At 30.4% G+C, this 16,943-nt stretch overlaps 1 protein-coding gene across 4 annotated transcripts in view; it reads right to left on the bottom strand.

The window, feature by feature from the left end:
• LOC118205418 (tectonin beta-propeller repeat-containing protein 2) overlaps positions 1-16,943 on the bottom strand; it is a 122,326-nt gene that overhangs the window by 40,083 nt on the left and 65,300 nt on the right. For all 4 annotated transcript variants that reach the window (XM_085823734.1, XM_085823733.1, XM_085823736.1 and 1 more), the window contains 3 exons: positions 13,923-14,061; positions 11,785-11,977; positions 10,057-10,146 (listed from right to left, as the gene is read on the bottom strand). In XM_085823734.1, coding sequence (XP_085679860.1) covers positions 10,057-10,146; positions 11,785-11,977; positions 13,923-14,061 — 422 coding nt within the window. The remainder of the gene's footprint in view (positions 1-10,056; positions 10,147-11,784; positions 11,978-13,922; positions 14,062-16,943) is intronic.

Below are 16,943 nucleotides of genomic sequence, written 5' to 3'. Positions count from 1 at the left end.
TGTACTAGAATGGCAGAAAAGATGGGAATGGGAAAGCACATGTAGGAGAACCTACAAGTTCTTTCCAGAAGTTTCATGCTCAATTAAAACACACAGCAATGCACAAACTTATTTCTACACTGACCATGGTCCCTGCCCTTATTATCTTAATGGTCCCTTCCCTTATTATCTTAAGAGATTTGGCACGTGAGACTCAGAATTATGCGACTGTGGTGTGGTAGGTGATGCAGATCACTACCTCTTCAACTGCACCTCATAAACTGCATTTAAAAACATTAAACAGTAAATACTGTCCGCAGTGGGAGAAGAATACCTGTGGCAACAAGCAGGCAAAAAGCACAATCGAGGAAGTGATTAAACTATGCTCAGCAAGGTATTAAGAATTTTTTCCCCTCCCTTGAAAATTGGATCTTTGCAACATAATTTCAATATCAAACAAACCAGATAGTTTTACAATAATTGAAAATCCACATTAGAAAAATAGCTCACCCCGTAGAATAGTAACTTGAGTGTAAGAGCAAAAACTATAGTAATGTAAGATTATTACTTTCCATATTGCATGTACTTGCTAAAAATGATGTTGTAAAGCAGTTAAAAATAACAGAAAATCCTATCAATATATAACTGAATTACAAGTTTACTGTGATTATCTCAGTAACAGTATTGTAAATATGAAATCAGATAATGTTTAAATGTGAGCATAACTGTCATGATTATATCTAAGTATATCATGTAACTTATACAAGGCAATGTAATTAACATATCTATGCTTATACGCAGGCCTTGTATGACCATGCAATATTTATATTTATACATGGAAGACCCTTTTGCCAGGATGATTATTAACACTGTAAGACTTTTACAACAAAGTCAGGTCAGTGGTTATCCTGGGTGGCAGTCTGTCACATTGGAAACACCAATGAAACATATATCTCATATTTGAAAATCTGATTCTTTCTCATTATCTGCAATGAAGTATTGACGAGGCAATACATCATGTTCCCAAAACATATTTATCTGGCAGCCCATAATGTCACCCAAAAGTATTTATGTGACAACCCAGGTATGCACATAAGATTCCGTCTAGACAACTTTCCATTTTCACAGACATTCTCATTAGTCTGACTGCAGATTATGATCCCTCCTATGGAAATTTCAGCATTTTAGCACAACGATGGACTGCATATTGAAATTTCTGTTGTCTTTGACAAAATCTCGAACTTCCCACACACATACAGCATAATGTGTGAAGAATGCAATTTCAATCTTAACACTCTGAGCAGTGCAAGTTTTTGGATCTGCCATGAAGACTAGCAGTATAATTGACTAATTAAACAGTATTTATTAGCAAAATTTGTATAATTACTTATTTTTGGGTGTATTTCCATAAGCTTACATTCACTAAGATGATATTTACATTATTAAAGAATGTAAGAAAGCAAAATATCTTAAATTTTAAACTAATACATACTGAGTGACAAAAAATCTCAAGACCGGATACAGCCGGTCATGCTGCTCAGAAAATTATAGGCATAATGCACCTCTTCTTAAAATTTTAGGATTTTGGTGTTTGTGCTTAATGCTGAGTTTGTTCAATTCTTCGATTTTTTTTTTTTTTTAAATTAAAAACAGACTGCTGTGTACATGGGATAACAGCACAAGAAAGCAAGAAGTGTGTGGACCTTAAATAGAAAAAGTTGAATGTAAAAAAATAGGAGGCACTACATGCATCGAAGAAATAGACAAAGATATCCAAAACAAATGTTTCTCTCCATAGTTTACCAATGAGTTCATGAATGCTCTGCAAATTCCCTAATGAGTTCACAATTTTACAGCTTCTATATTTCAGAAAATCAATCAAACTTTTCTATTAAAATTACTAAATCCTCATGTCAACCCCCACAGACAAAAAAAAAAAAAAAAAAAAAAAAAAAAAAAAAAAAAAAAGCGCAAGCTATGTTATAACAGAAATTACTAATTGAAATTTTGTGAATGTGAATTATTATTTGAAATACCCGCAAATTATTTTGTTCTAGGTTACAGTTATGAACAAAATAACTTAAATATAATAATTCATCATTTTAGAAAGAACATTCACTCTTTAGAAAGAATGATATTAAAATGACTTGTTCAGGTTATCAATAAATTGATTACATATACACTGCTAAAAAAAAAAAAAAAAATGAGACAGTTCTATATCTCCCATTCTACTGGGCCGATTCACGAAATTCAAATTGCTTTCTTCCTGTCTCGAAAGCACGACTTAGGATATATATTAGATTTATATATAGCACTATTCTAACATAGGTATTTTGACACACTTTTTCTGAAATAACATACCAATTTTTTACCTATTTCGATTCTACGACTCAAATTATGCCTAAATATATAAATTTTGTAAAATTTGGTGCAGAATTTATGGAGAAATTCAACAATTTATGTTGGCACTTTTTATTCAGTTTGCGCCAAAATTAGTTCACTTGGCGAACATCTTAATATGTGGCAACCTATTTTCATTTCCATTTTCACATAGTGCGTGAGAGGAAAAAAAAAAGACTCAATCGTTCCTTCTTTCAAATAATGCTCTTTATATTATATTTTTAATTATAATTGTTATTAATTTTTAGCAATTTTTTTCTTTTCAGAATTTTATTTTAATTGTTTACGTTGCATAGTTTCTTTCGAATAACTGTTTTAAAAATTTCTATTTACTCATTCGAACTGCATAGTTTAAATCAAAGGTGCATCATTTATTTTATTTATTTTTTTCAAATACTTTTCTTTATACTATATTTTTAGTCATAGTTACTATTTTAGGTAATTTTTAAATTTTTAGACTTTTATTTTAATTGTTAGTGTTGCATTGTCTCTTCAGATAATTATTTTAAAATTTTCTATTTATTCATTCGAACTGAGCATTTAAAATATATTTATTAATATAAATTTTCCAGAAATTGATTTTATTTATTTGAATTGCGTTTCTTTCGGAAGAATACTTTGTAACCCAGACTACGATGCTTTTGAAAACTGCGTATATTACAGTAAAGCACACTCAACCCACCTTTCAATGTTCCGTTCAGAAAAGATATACAAATAAGAGAGATGTATAACCAACATTTTAACTTAGGATGACTTGCATATACTGCTTTAAACAGTTTTTCTTCAGGCATTCTGCTTTATTCTTGCTCTTTTTCTTCAGGCATTCTGCAAGTATATTAAAAAGCATCCAACTTTTCGAAACATCTTGGTATTTCTGACAATCATTTTAAATAAAGTTATCGCTTTCTATTTCATAAAGGCCCACAAACGGCCTAGCGGTAAAGTCGCTGAACACTGGTAGTTCACTGCGGGGTTCAAATCTCGGTAAATGGGCTGGTTGCATGGGCGTTTTCGTGGATTTTCTCATGTATAATGTGTATGCCAGCTGGTTTCCCTTAGAAAGTTCTTCACGAAGGCATCCTTCCTTTTAGGCAGATAAACCTAATTTGTCGTAACCTAATAATCCATTTCATCAGTATTTAAGTCAGAGCCTTTATCAATTTTTAGAGGTTAACATTTTGAAGGTATGCGATGAAAGGAAAGGCTTGTTTCATCAAGAGGCTTTGGTTTATTTAATTATGACAAAGCACACTAGGGCTATCTGCCTAAGGGTAGGAATGTCTTCGTGGAGGACTTTTCGTTTCTTCAGGGACACTAGTTCGTATACACATTACACACGGGGAAAACCACCAAAATGCCCATGCAGCTAGCCCATTCGCGGGATTCGAACCTTGGACCGAACTACCAGTCTAAAACCAAACCATATAGTCTAAAACCAGTCGCTCTTCACTTTAATCTGCAATGATATCGTTTTTGTCTTTTAACACAAACTGAATTGATGGTATTTGCTGGTGTACATTTTCAAGTGTTTTCTCTTTGAACACCTAAAATCTTTAAAGTGTCCTGAAAGTATATTCAAAAGCGTCCAACTTTTTTAAACATCTTTATGTTTAAAATGTTTTATGTCTAACAGCCAAATTTCCCTTCAAATTTTTGCTTACATTTCTCCCTAATTTTCTTTTGTATTTCTACAGTTATTTTCAGTGCTCACACAAGAAAATTAAGGTTTTTGATTGTTATAGTTGCATAAATTTTGCATTCTTGTCAATTTTTTTAAACTATCAATTGCATCAACTGTGTTTCAGTTCAAGACAGCTTTTCATTTTCTAGACATTTTAACTATAAACAAAGTATAGAGCAAAGTCCAAAGGATAAATATTTTAATTAAAAGATTTTTGCTAAATGACAAAGAAATAAAACAGTCCAGCAGTGTTTATTCTGTACCACCAAGTGACCCAATTCTTATATCGGCTGAAACAATCTAAATCATATTAAAGATCATGTTTTTTTTTATACAATCTATAATGCTAAAGAAAAATTAGCTCCTTAAAACATTCTTTCTAAGAGAATTAATATAAAAATTTATATTTATATATACATATATATAAAGCTGGGACTTGAACCAAACAGTCAAACTTTTAAAGTATTATTTACATGGTGGTTATAATTAAAGTTCCACTTTGAAATGTTCATAAAAGGAAAACTACCGCACTAAATGGTTACCAAACTTGGGAATCGTGTAAAGGAGGTTATGGGAATTTATTTCCACTGGAAAAAAAAAGAGTTAAAAAACTCACCACCAGGGAAAAAATGGCACTGTATGTGATATTGATAAATGAAATAAGACATGAAAACATTGGTTTAAAATGTGTTTAATCGTTTCCGAAACGTGTTACAAAGCATGTTCAATGTAGCATCCAACATTTTCCAAAAGGAAGTTAAATCCTGTTACTGCATTCTCAACAGCAGCTCTTAGCACATCAGGAAGAATGTTACGGACATGTTGGTGTATCACATTTTTCATTTCTGCCAAATTGGTTAGATTATCACCATAAACAGTGCTTTTGAGATAACCCCATAGCCAAAAGTCACAGAGGTTGAGGTCTGGTGGGAAGTGGGGAAGTGTCGGCCTATAAGACGTTCATTCGTGAAATGTTGCCTAAGTAACTGTGCGACACATGTGAGGTGGGGCCCAAACCCTTCATAAAAATCCTAGTATTTAAAATGTCACGTTACTGCAGTTCATGTATCGTGAAACATTTTAACACTGACTCTAAGCGAGCTGCAATCACAGTAGTTCAGCTGTCGACTGCTCTTCAGAGAAAAATGGTTCAGTTATGAAACTAGCTGTTATTCCACACCAAATGGTGTAGAACGACTGCTATGCAATCGAATACAGTAGAATAATGCAATGGAACTAGGTAGATAACATGAGGGATATCTTTGGCCCAAATTGATTAAAAGCGTTTTGAATCAGTATCGTCATGTTTTAGGGTAGAATAGAGGCTTAAAAAATTACAAATTAGCGATCTTTAAGAAAACGATTTCCAGATTGTACGCACTTGCGTGAGTGATGTGCAATCGCACATTTTCTAATCGCTGATTCGCGGTTTTCACGGACAAATTTCTCCCTTACACAGATAGCACACTCGACTTTTATTGAATTTAACGCCTTTAAATGGTAATTTTCTTACTTCAAAGTTTCTTAAGGGTATACAACATATTAAACCTATGTAACAAAAGGTTAAGTTAGATTCCGACTCATATTTCGTTTAACAATATTGCATACAGCGTCATTCTCCCTGGTGGTGAAGTTTCGAACTTTCTGTTTTTTCGTAGAAAATAAATTCTCATGACCTCCTTTACACGGTTATCAAGTTTAAGAACATTTGATCCAGTAGTTTTCCTTCATGACCGTTTCAAAGTGGAACTTTAATTATAACCACCTTGTATACTATTAAATTTTAATTTGAAGTTATGCGTTATATGTATACCATGCATAAGATTTTTGCTTTTATGAAAAAATAAATAATCAAAGCAAATATACTTAGGAAAATGGACTAAAACTGAAAACATTTCCCTTCCCTCCGAAAATAAGACACTGAAACTTCAACCTTAAATTTATTGGATTATCGAAATATTCAATTTGACCCTATCTTTCATGTTACTCATGATAAGTCTTAGTTCCGATTTCTAAGTCCTAGTTCCGACAACAATTCCGTCAAAAATTCCGAATTACTGAAGCTGAAGTAAAAGGTTTAGTATATATTCACTGTGTGTTAATAAAGTAATTAGAGTGTAATAAAAATAGATTATAGAATTTACGCTGATGCAACTTTTTGTCTGAATGCCCAACATGTAATAGAAGAGAAGGCTTGTAGAGATCTGTTTTTGACATGCCTCTAAAAGTAGATGTCATACTACTTTTGTCTCTTCAATGTCAAAACACTTTCCTTTGAGAGGCAACTTTAGTTTTTGGGAAAGAAAAAAAATCACAAGATGACAAATTTGAAGAACATGCAGGACGATTGAGTATACATACTTATTTTCGGAACACAAGCGGTTCTTCGATTGGTTATTGAATAATAAAAAGATGCATCGTTATGCAATGCAAAACATTTGGAATACGTTTTCTGACTGAATAACGTAAGATTAAAAGTCGTCTGCTTAATCCACAGCCATTCACAAGTCAACTACTCGGGCAATTGCAGAATCGTTTTGATCCTGAGCTTGTAAGACAAACCTAATATCACTGGGTTTAAACACTTCTTTAATCTTCCGAGAACATTCCTTCTTTAGCTCATATTCCAAGAATATTAAGTGAATACAATTATTGTCAGAGAAATTGAATATTCATTTGCACTACGGCTTGGTAGTTTACTAACGAGTTAACAAAACTTAAATTCTGCTTTTTGTGTCTAAGAATACAACAATATTTTAAATACTTACAAATAAACTATTAAATTGGAGATTTAATTGGAGCCTCACCAATTCCCTAGCATTTGAAGATTGTTAAATTGAAGATTGTTGCGAAGTCTAACCCAGGCTGCATGGTTGGTTTTCGTAGTTTTCTAGGTTCTCTATGAAAGCATCTTAACAAAATAGATCCCATGTTCTTTCTATGTTCAAATAACCAACTAACCTAGTTTAAGCATGATTTTCAAATGAAGTTACTACCAAAACCCGAATACTCATTAAAAATCATGCAGCTTGCCAATCGTGAGTAACATGAAACATACGGCACCAATAATTGAACTGCTGTTACCGTACGCTGTTTCTAACCTTAGATGGTCATTCCTTAATTAAATATAATTGATTTTAACTTCTACTAGAGCTGATGGTAAGAACTAAAGTGTAAATAAATAATATTGTGTGCAATCTTGATTAATATAAAATTAGAAATATTTGCATTCAGACAGAATGTTTTTTGAAATATTTGCAATTACTTTATAAGAAGGATTTATTAATAACCGTAATAATTACTTATTATATTACTGATAATTAGAATTCAGTTCTTGACAATTACATTCTAAATTATAATTTTAAGGATATAATGAAAATACACTATGCATAAAAATACATTTTAGGATAGAAAATGAGTTGATTTTTTATGTTTAAAAACTTCTTAAATTTATTTAATGAACATCGTATTCTCATTGTTAATTGAATCCAGAATGTTGTGTGTCGTTTATATAATTATTCTTACTTGTCCACAGATTCTGCTGGTTTATCCAGTTATTAAGTAGCTGCAAATCATTTCTACATAACCATTGAACTTCCATTAATTTGGTCTCTAAAGGGTTGTATGTTTATACCAGAATTGGAATTTTATAAAAATGATTATTCTAAATCTTATGTTTCTATAAAAAGATACTGTGTTTTAAAAATATGGATGACAGTATCAGCCACTCTTTCAGCCACTTCATAAGCAACAGCTTGTTCAGAAATAAATTATGCAGTTAATGTCATAAAATATTTTCATAAAATTCAAATAAACATCAAACGAAAGTTCTCAATTTTAGACAATTCGATTTAAATGAAGTTAAAGTAAAGTAGTAGACGATAAAACGCTGAAGATAAAAATTTACTCTTACAAATTTTTTTTTTAAAAAAAGGAAGAAAAACAGAAATTTAAAAAAATAGTTAAAAACTTGAATAATATTATCTATACTTTAAAAAAATAGCTTTTCATATAGTATTAACTACTTATTACGCATCATTGAAGGAAAACATTTCATATAATTAATGTTCCGTAAAATTTTATTTGCAATTTAGGGTTAAAAATAGCTGTTGCAATTCACTGTAACAAAAATCCATAAACCACATTTGGCGTTATTATCGCTAAAAAAAAAATGCCAAATTTCAAAAACGTGAAAATATGCAAATTCGTGTATATCTTAGAAAATTTTGAATAAAAAAGTCTGATTTTTTGCCGGTATGCTTAGAAATACACCTTCTTTAAGAAATTGGTAAAAATTTTATAGGTTATAATTCAAATTTTTTTTCGAAAAATTTATAAAAATTATTTAAAAATATAAATTTAAAAAATAAAACAAAAAAAATGGGTAAATTTTATTTGGAATGAACCTAAATTTCGAAATGTGAAAAGAAAAATCAAAAACGTTTAATAAAAAAAAAAGAGAGATTAATAAATATTTGCCAAATTCAATTAACATTGAGGGGCTAAAATTTTGAAAGCTAATATTTTAAAAACTACTCGTGCGATTTTTACAAAACTTGGCATTCTGGCATAATTTGAGTCATAGAATGGAAATATGGAAAAGAAATTGGTATGTTATTTCAGAAAATGTCCGATTTTGTGTCAAAATACCTATGTTAGAATAGTGCTGTATATAAATCTAATATATATCCTAAGTCGCACCTATGAGACATGAAAAACGCAGTTCGAATTTTGTCAATCGGCCCAGTAGAACGGAAGATATAGAACCGTCTTTTTTTTTTTTTTTTTTTTTTTTTTGAGCAGTGTACAATTTTAAGAAACGAATATTTAACTATTAATAAAAACTAGCAATAACTTGAAAATGATTTTGTCCTTATTTAGGCCATACTATGTAATAACATATTTTATTGAAAAGAATTATATTACTTCAAATTTAAGCTGTAGCTGGATTTTAAAACAGGGAAAAATAATAAAAAAATAGCCACATTCATGTTTAAGCCCAGCAGGATCTTAGAACCGTAGAAATAATATAAATTAATTTTGTAATAGGAATTAAATAAGCATTTTTAAAGGGGTACTAATATAAAGATAATAAGGTACACATTTACAGAGAAAAAATATATTAAGATATTCACTTTGAATTTAAATCACACACTAAATTTATGTCTTAAAAATCTGAATACAAAATGTGGCTTAAATTCCAAATAATATGTCATTATTTTGATTTAGGACTACTTATAACTCATTTTGAAAGTAATGGAAATTTTAGTTTTACAATCAAATTTTTAAACTACCATTACATTTTAGCAAATTATTATTAATACATATTTCACATAATTTTAATACAGAAAGAGGTAAAAGCATGTTCACATATATAAATTACCTCTTCTTTCTTGGTATAAATATTATAAATGGCATTACATCTCATTTATGCAGCTGAAGACAAGAAGTCATCAGTTTCGAAATACTTTCAGCATTTTTGATCAAAACTTAAAATAATTATACATATTATACATAGATTAAGATTTATTAAAATTTAACTTGGCATGTACCATTTACTTATTATGATCTTAAAATGGGTAGGAATATATTTATAAAAATTCAAAATAAATAATTATCTGATGTAGTTTTATTTGGCAACTGTGTGATCTACACATACACAAAGTCTATCTGTATATAATACAGTACCTAACACATTAATAAATTGATACCTTCTGGAAGATCTACACTAAAATTAATTTAAGATTAGCAAATAAATAACAGTAGATATATAAATAAAAATACATTTGGACTATGTAAACATATATTACCTGAAAAAAATTGCACAATTATTTAAATCATTAAGATAACTGTTATATTTAAATACAAGATATCTTTTTACTTCACAGAATTAAAATCAAAACATTAATTTACATGATTATTTTTTAAACAAAATAATGAAGAAGGAACCTTAATTTTATAATACATTAACAAAAAAGTAGATGGAAAAAAATTACCTCGATATTGGAAACTACCTCTGACTGAAATAAGAGTCCATTTTGTTGCTGATGCAGTACTAGGAGGGACAAACTGATCCCATAAATGACCTATAAATGTTTGAAGCAAAACATGAAAAGACACACTGAGTGACCCAAAAGGTACAAAAATGTCATAGTTCAATAATTTGAAAAGTACAGACAGTAGCCCAATGTGGTTTTCACAGATATGCATAGTCATGGGATTTTTTTAATACACGAAGATTTTACTGCCAGTATAATTACATTTTTCAACAATAGATTTTACTTCAGTTGTGTCACTGGTACACAGAGCAGAGCAAGCACAGTTCATAATGCAGCTAAGAATACAAATCATCAACATAAAAACTGTCATTCATAAGAATGACCATTAGACATGGCAGAACATGAATAAACATACAGAACAACAGGGCTTTACCATATGGTGATGCACATACTGTCGCATTCTGCTATTGATCCAGTGAAGCATTCTACAGAAGCTCCAAGCAAATTTTCCAAAACATTTTCATGCAGTTGTTATTAAGAATTTGCATATTAATATAAAGATTTTTTCTTAAGAGTTATAGCTCAGAGGTAACATAGTTGTAAAATGCTTTTAGAAGAAGAGTTTACGAAAAAAACTGGTAACTGATAATAGGGTAATTATGTTTTCATAATAAGTAGAATTTTAAATCGTAAGTAACGATCGTAAGTAATCGTAATTAGCTTTCCATATCAGATATCCTTCTTGTCAAGATGATGCTTCTCACTGAAGGTGCATCATATGGTTCGATGTCTCTCTTGTTCTGAAAGGTACTTTACAATAATGTTGATTTTGTGATGAAATTTTGAATTATTTATAACGTATCTTGGGAAGTCAAGTTTATTGTTGGTCTAATGCTGTGATGTGCTTGTGTTAATGGGCATCAGAAGAGGTAGTGCCTGGAGATCCTCCTTTGCCACATACACAATCATCTGAAGAAGAGATATTTCTCTCACAGTACAAGGGATCTATATCTAGATATAGTAGGGATGGATCAATGTCCAGATATAAACTGGCTTAAATGGGGGTTATTGAGACATCTTTTTTCATACATTATAATGATTAGTTTATGTGTCCTCTTGCCTTGGGGAACAGAATTCCAGTCTGCCACATTTGATTTCATTTCTTATGTGCTTCTCTTTCTAGGTGCCATTTAAGTTCATATATCCAGAATCATGAGTAGTAGGTGCATCTTTAGCAAGGAAATCAGCATCTTCATTTCCTTTATTCCTTGCATGTGCTTTCATCTAACCAAACGAAAGTTTAATTTGGATATTTTCTTAGAGGAGATTAAACATTTATTGGGCTATTGGAGATGGATGATTTAAGTTTGCTAAAGCATGTAGCAAAGAAAGAGAATCTAATTGAATTATAAGCAAACTGAAATTATTATTAATAGCAATTTCTAATCAAATGTGGTATGAAACACTAAGATGTTCAAATGCAATTCCTGTCACATGATAGCAAATAACTTTTTTCAATTAGGAAATAGTGCTGATTGACGAATAAAAATGTAACTATTCTACCAATACATACATTTTTTAAAGTCTTTCCATGCATTTTTGTGAAAACTGTACAAAGTAGCTATCTCTAGTTTTCAAATTACTGAATTTTTACATTTTTGTTACTTTTGCATCACCCTTTATGCACAATGATTTAAAGATACTAAAAAAGTAATTACAAGTTACCAATGACGTTCTTTTGATTTGAATACAGCAGGTTATCAAAAGATTTGCAAAACCATACACCAGATACTGAAGCCGATAAGCAAAGATGTTGCTTTCCTCTAATAAAGCTAGTTAACATTTCATTGTTAAGAGCCTTTAGAACAGCAGCTGGAAGTTGAGCAGGAGGTTGGAATAAATAATTGCTTGCTTCAACCTGCATGGAATAAAATTTAATAACATACCTGAAAATAAAATGTCACAAAATATTTAAATTTAAAACTAATAAAACAGAAAATTATTGCCTTAACTTAACAATCCTAAAAATTATATCAACATAAAAATCATTTTAAGAATAAGAGCTGAAATGTGTTTTCAAGTAAAAATGCTTAGTGCTCTTTCGAGCAAGATGCTTAAAATAATATGCTATCAATTACCAGCACAGATGATTACACAGTTTTTAAGAATTTATTAGTTATTTAAATAATCATAACTATTAAGAAATTGAAAAGCATTTAAATTTTAAAGTGTATGTATCTGAAGAGAGCTTACTGAAGTTAGCAAAAAATAAGTATATTTTACAAAAACTTGTAAAGAACTATTTAGTTAAAAACTAATCAGTTTTGTTATCTTTTCTATCTTCCCTTATTTCCATTTCTTGCTAAAATGATACTTCAGTTTTGCATGATATATAGAGAGATTTAAGCTGGTGCCTGAGCTACTTCAGGCAGAGCATGTTCTGCCACTTGGCCATGTTGTTTCATGAATTTAAGCTTGGTATTTTATAGCCATGCATATTAATTGCCTGTTTGTGTACATTGGTGGCAGGGTTCAGAGCCAACTCGTGTTAATTATCTCTGTGCAGCTTTTGGCTGATAATTTAGTTTTAATTTTATATTTCTGTTTTGAGTTGCAGCCAAAAGTACTGGCTCAGTTTGTAAGCACCAAGAATGTCATGCAAATAATAGGAAAATGAAACAGATTCGCTCTGCATAGAAAATTAAAAGCTTAGAACTTTATTTCCTTTAAATAATCAAATGCTGAATATTTAAAGATACTGAAAAAGTAGTTACGAGTTACCAATGCTGTTATTTTGTTTTGAATACACCAGGTAATAAAAAGATTTGCAAAACTGTGAAAAAAGCTAGCCAATATTTCATTATTAAAAGCTTTTAAATGTATTGATAAATTATTAAGAGCCTTTAAATGTAAAACTGTTATTGAATTTCTTCTTTTTAATGTCTTTCCTTCAGGTGAAAAGCATCATATATACATGTATCCTTTATTCTCTCAAATCGAGGCTTCAATTTTACTGACCCCACTAAAAAAAGAAAAACTGCTAGTTTTTATTTTTCATCTTTTGCCTTTCCTCAATTAAGTTAACTCCCTTAAACCTTAAAATTTTATTCTGAAGCAACACCATAGTTTCATCTGCTGCATCAGCTTTTATTCAATCTTTTCAAGAATTATGAGTCCTCTGATTGATAATTTTTACATCTATAATAAATTATAAAAATTAGTAATAATATTAAAGCAATGAGCAAAATTAGATAAACTATTTATTTAGAGTAATAAAAAGAAATATATAGAAAATGTCAGCCACTAAGCTATCAAAAAAGGTGTATTTCATCACTAAAAATTAACAACAAAAATGAAAAGGCAGCATGAACAAAATTTTAATTGAGTAAATGGTTTTATCACCATACTAGTTTCAGAAAGCCTGAAAAATAACAGTATTCCAGCTCGTGAACATTCTCTAAATAGTTCTTCAAGTTAAAAGGAAAAATGTAGTGTTACACTACAAATTATCACAAGCTCCATAACATAACTTAAAATATTTTAAACAAAGGCTGTATTGTGAATGTAATGTTACATACTACCTTGTATGTTTATTTTAATACTATAAAATTCAAAAGAGCAGTGCACTTAAGATCACAATCAAGCAATATAGTCAAACATTGCACTCTTTTTAAAAAATGACATTATACTAACAAAATGCCATTCAACTGCTCTCTTTACTGTCAAATTTAAAAAAAAAAAAAAAAAAAAAGTAAATAAAATTTAAAAAAAAAAAAATTAAACCTTTCAGTGAATGAAGCCAAAGATAAGCCATTATTATCACTTAGGAATTAAACCAATTTTTAAGACAAGAAACATTATACCTCCCATGGTTTTCCTATGCCTTCTGGAGATTCAGGTGTCACCCCGATCATAAAATATATAGCATTATTCTGGTCCACAATCCATCCTGTTTGTTGATTTCCTAGATAAATGCTATCAACTGGAGGAATATCTTGCAATCTAAGCCATTGAAAGGGAGGAATTAGATATAATGCAAAAGCATTTGCAAACACACTGGAAGAATTATAACAAGTCTACCTTTTTACACTTTAAATGTATAATGCCAAAAATGATTTAATTTCAAAATTTTATTACAAAGATAACAGTAAAATTCTGAATTAATATGCATTATTCTTAAAATATAATATTTTTGGATTGCAAAGTACAAAACTGAAAATTATTAACATAAAAAGTTATGCATGTATTCATATTACAACAATGCAGTATTCATAAATATCATAATTATTCAAATAATTATGAATAATTAGTTTTATAATTATATGATTACAGAACATCAAAAAATATATGAATAAATACACTCATGTTACATTATTTTACAGTAGTTGGCTACTAATTCTGTTGTGTAACTTGTCAACTAATTAATACTAATTTTTGTAACTTAATAGTTTTGTTTAAAGTGGTTATTTAAAGTTTTGATTTGTGCTGCAAGTGATTTACTTAATTTTGGTAATGATTAATCTAATTAACTTTTAAGGAGAAACTTAACTAATTTAATTTCTGTTTGAAAAACTTAATTTAGTTTGTTTGGACTTTATTGATAGTTGGTTTGGATGACCCTTAAGGTTTATTAATTTAAAATTTTGATTTTTTTTTCTGTTACACTGATTGGTGTTTAAACTTAATTGTTTAGCTAATTTAATTTGAATTTAAATTTTCCTTTCTTCCTGTAAAATTATTGAATCTTTATTTTCTGACTCAGGTGGTAATTTCAACAATTTTTAATTGAACAAAACTGTTATGTAATAGATAGAATTTGGTACATAGAATTGTTCAAAAGTATAAGCATTGTCTGAATTCCTGAATTTATCTGTCATCTGCTGGAAGGGAAGTTTTTCTGTTCAAGGTTTTTATTTCCATGTGGCTGGAAAAAAAAAAAAAAAAATTGGGTAGAAAAGGGACTCTTCAGAGAGACTAGAAATTGAGGGCTGTTATTCTGCAATGGTTTTTCCACTGGGGGAGAAAACTGGAGTTTCCAGCATGTGTTGCTGATAAATTGGGGCTGGTGAAGTGACTAGCATTAGGAATGTCTTGTTTATAAAATATACATATATATATCAAACATGGAAAGTTGGAAGCTACTTGAGTGAGGGGTTGACAGAGTTGTTGATCTTGTCTGGAGTCCTTAGAAGGCTTAAAGCTCATTATTGGAGATGAGGAAAAAGGAGTGATATGGGCCAATTTCTGGTAGATTCCCTGTCAACGCTTTCCCTAGGCCGTGGATGGTGACCCTCTTCAGTTTACTGGATGAGAATGGGGAAATGTTTCAGCATTGAGAAAAGAAAAGCATGGGTAGGGCATACGGAGCCTAGACCTCATCCGAAAATCATGTCTTTGGTGATAGCTGTAGAAGAGAAGGTGCTGTCTGCTACTCAGTGAAGAATGTTGAAAAAGTTAGATGGAAACAGACATGGTGAGAAAGGTGAGAGCCACTACACTATCTGAAGATCCACCAGAAGTAAGAAAATGTTCTGATTAATTTTCCTTGTCCTGCATTTCCTTATTTCTTCACTTTGTTTTCACAGATTTGGTATGATGCAGTCATGGAGGTTATGAAGAGAGTGGCAAGGTTGGGCACTGCTTCAGTATTTGCATTGTCTCAATGGTCCCTTCGACCGAAATGTCTCAATTGCCCCTGGTGTAATCTTTTTTTTAATGAAAATTCATAAATAAACTTTATCTTAATCATATAATGCTGTTTGTAGTGACTAACATGCGAAATTCCTGAATTAATATGAGGGTTAAGAAAATCATGTCTAAAAATATATCTTATTCATATTTAAATTATTCTAGTTGCATACGGTTTTAAAATTTTTACTATGCCTATTCTTGTAATGGATAATATGTGTTAATATATGCTAGTTAAATTACCTTATTATTGTGTCCTCCCCAGTGTCAACCACTCTCTATAGTTTTCACTAGATAGTAATTCTATGTTATTACCTTGCAGAAAATATATTTACAAGTAACATTTTTGGGTAATATCATTAAATTAGGAACTGGCCAATTCCCTCCTTATCTGATAAAAAGTTATGTTTCATTAATTTTTTTCCTTCTGTACTAAATGAGTGTACTGTTACCTGCTCAACCCTTATATTTTCTTAACCCACATATTAATTCAGGAAATTCACATAAACAGATTTCGTAACATCATTTGCGTTTTCCATACTAAATAAATGTTTAATCCAGAATTTTGTACTTGCGTTGATATTCTAGCAGATTAGTACAGGCCCGAGCATGTCTGTCCTTATCTGCTCAAGTCACCTTATGTGGCACCCAGTGTTTGAACTTGTACGTCAAGTTTATGCAATGCATAGTACAGACTAATAGACGTGGCACTAACGTCTATCTCCTTAGCAAGCTCTCGAGTGATTATATACTTCTTCCACAAGTTCTCATGGGCAGGCCTCATCAACATCAGTACGCCAGCCAAAAACCCCTTACCCAAAACATTTTCTACATTGATGGATTAATTTGAAACCTTTTTCTCTTCCTTTTTGATAATAAATAGACCTTTTTTGTCCTTTCATTTAGGTAAACCCATGCTTCATCAAAAGCCACAATGTTTTCCATTTATCTCCTGCTAAAGAATTTTCAATGATGGTTTTACAAATTATTCTGCGTTGAGGAACGTGCCTCGACAAAAGCTGGAAAGCTGGTCAATATAATATTTTTTAGCTTTTTTAAGTTGTAAATTTATTTATTCACTGCTGCTACATGTATTTAAAGTATAAAAGATGTATTTATAGGCTTTGCATTTGATTTCTGCATCAGCATTTTTTGTTGTTGTTGTTGTTGTTATCAAGGATTTAAGCTTAGAAACA

The sequence above is a fragment of the Stegodyphus dumicola genome, chromosome 9 (genome assembly GCF_044657685.1).
Source record: "Stegodyphus dumicola isolate Sdum_Otavi_A_Nest chromosome 9, ASM4465768v1".
NCBI lineage: Eukaryota > Metazoa > Arthropoda > Arachnida > Araneae > Eresidae > Stegodyphus > Stegodyphus dumicola.
Note: the sequence above shows the minus strand (reverse complement) of the source record. Positions and strands in the feature narration are given on the sequence as shown.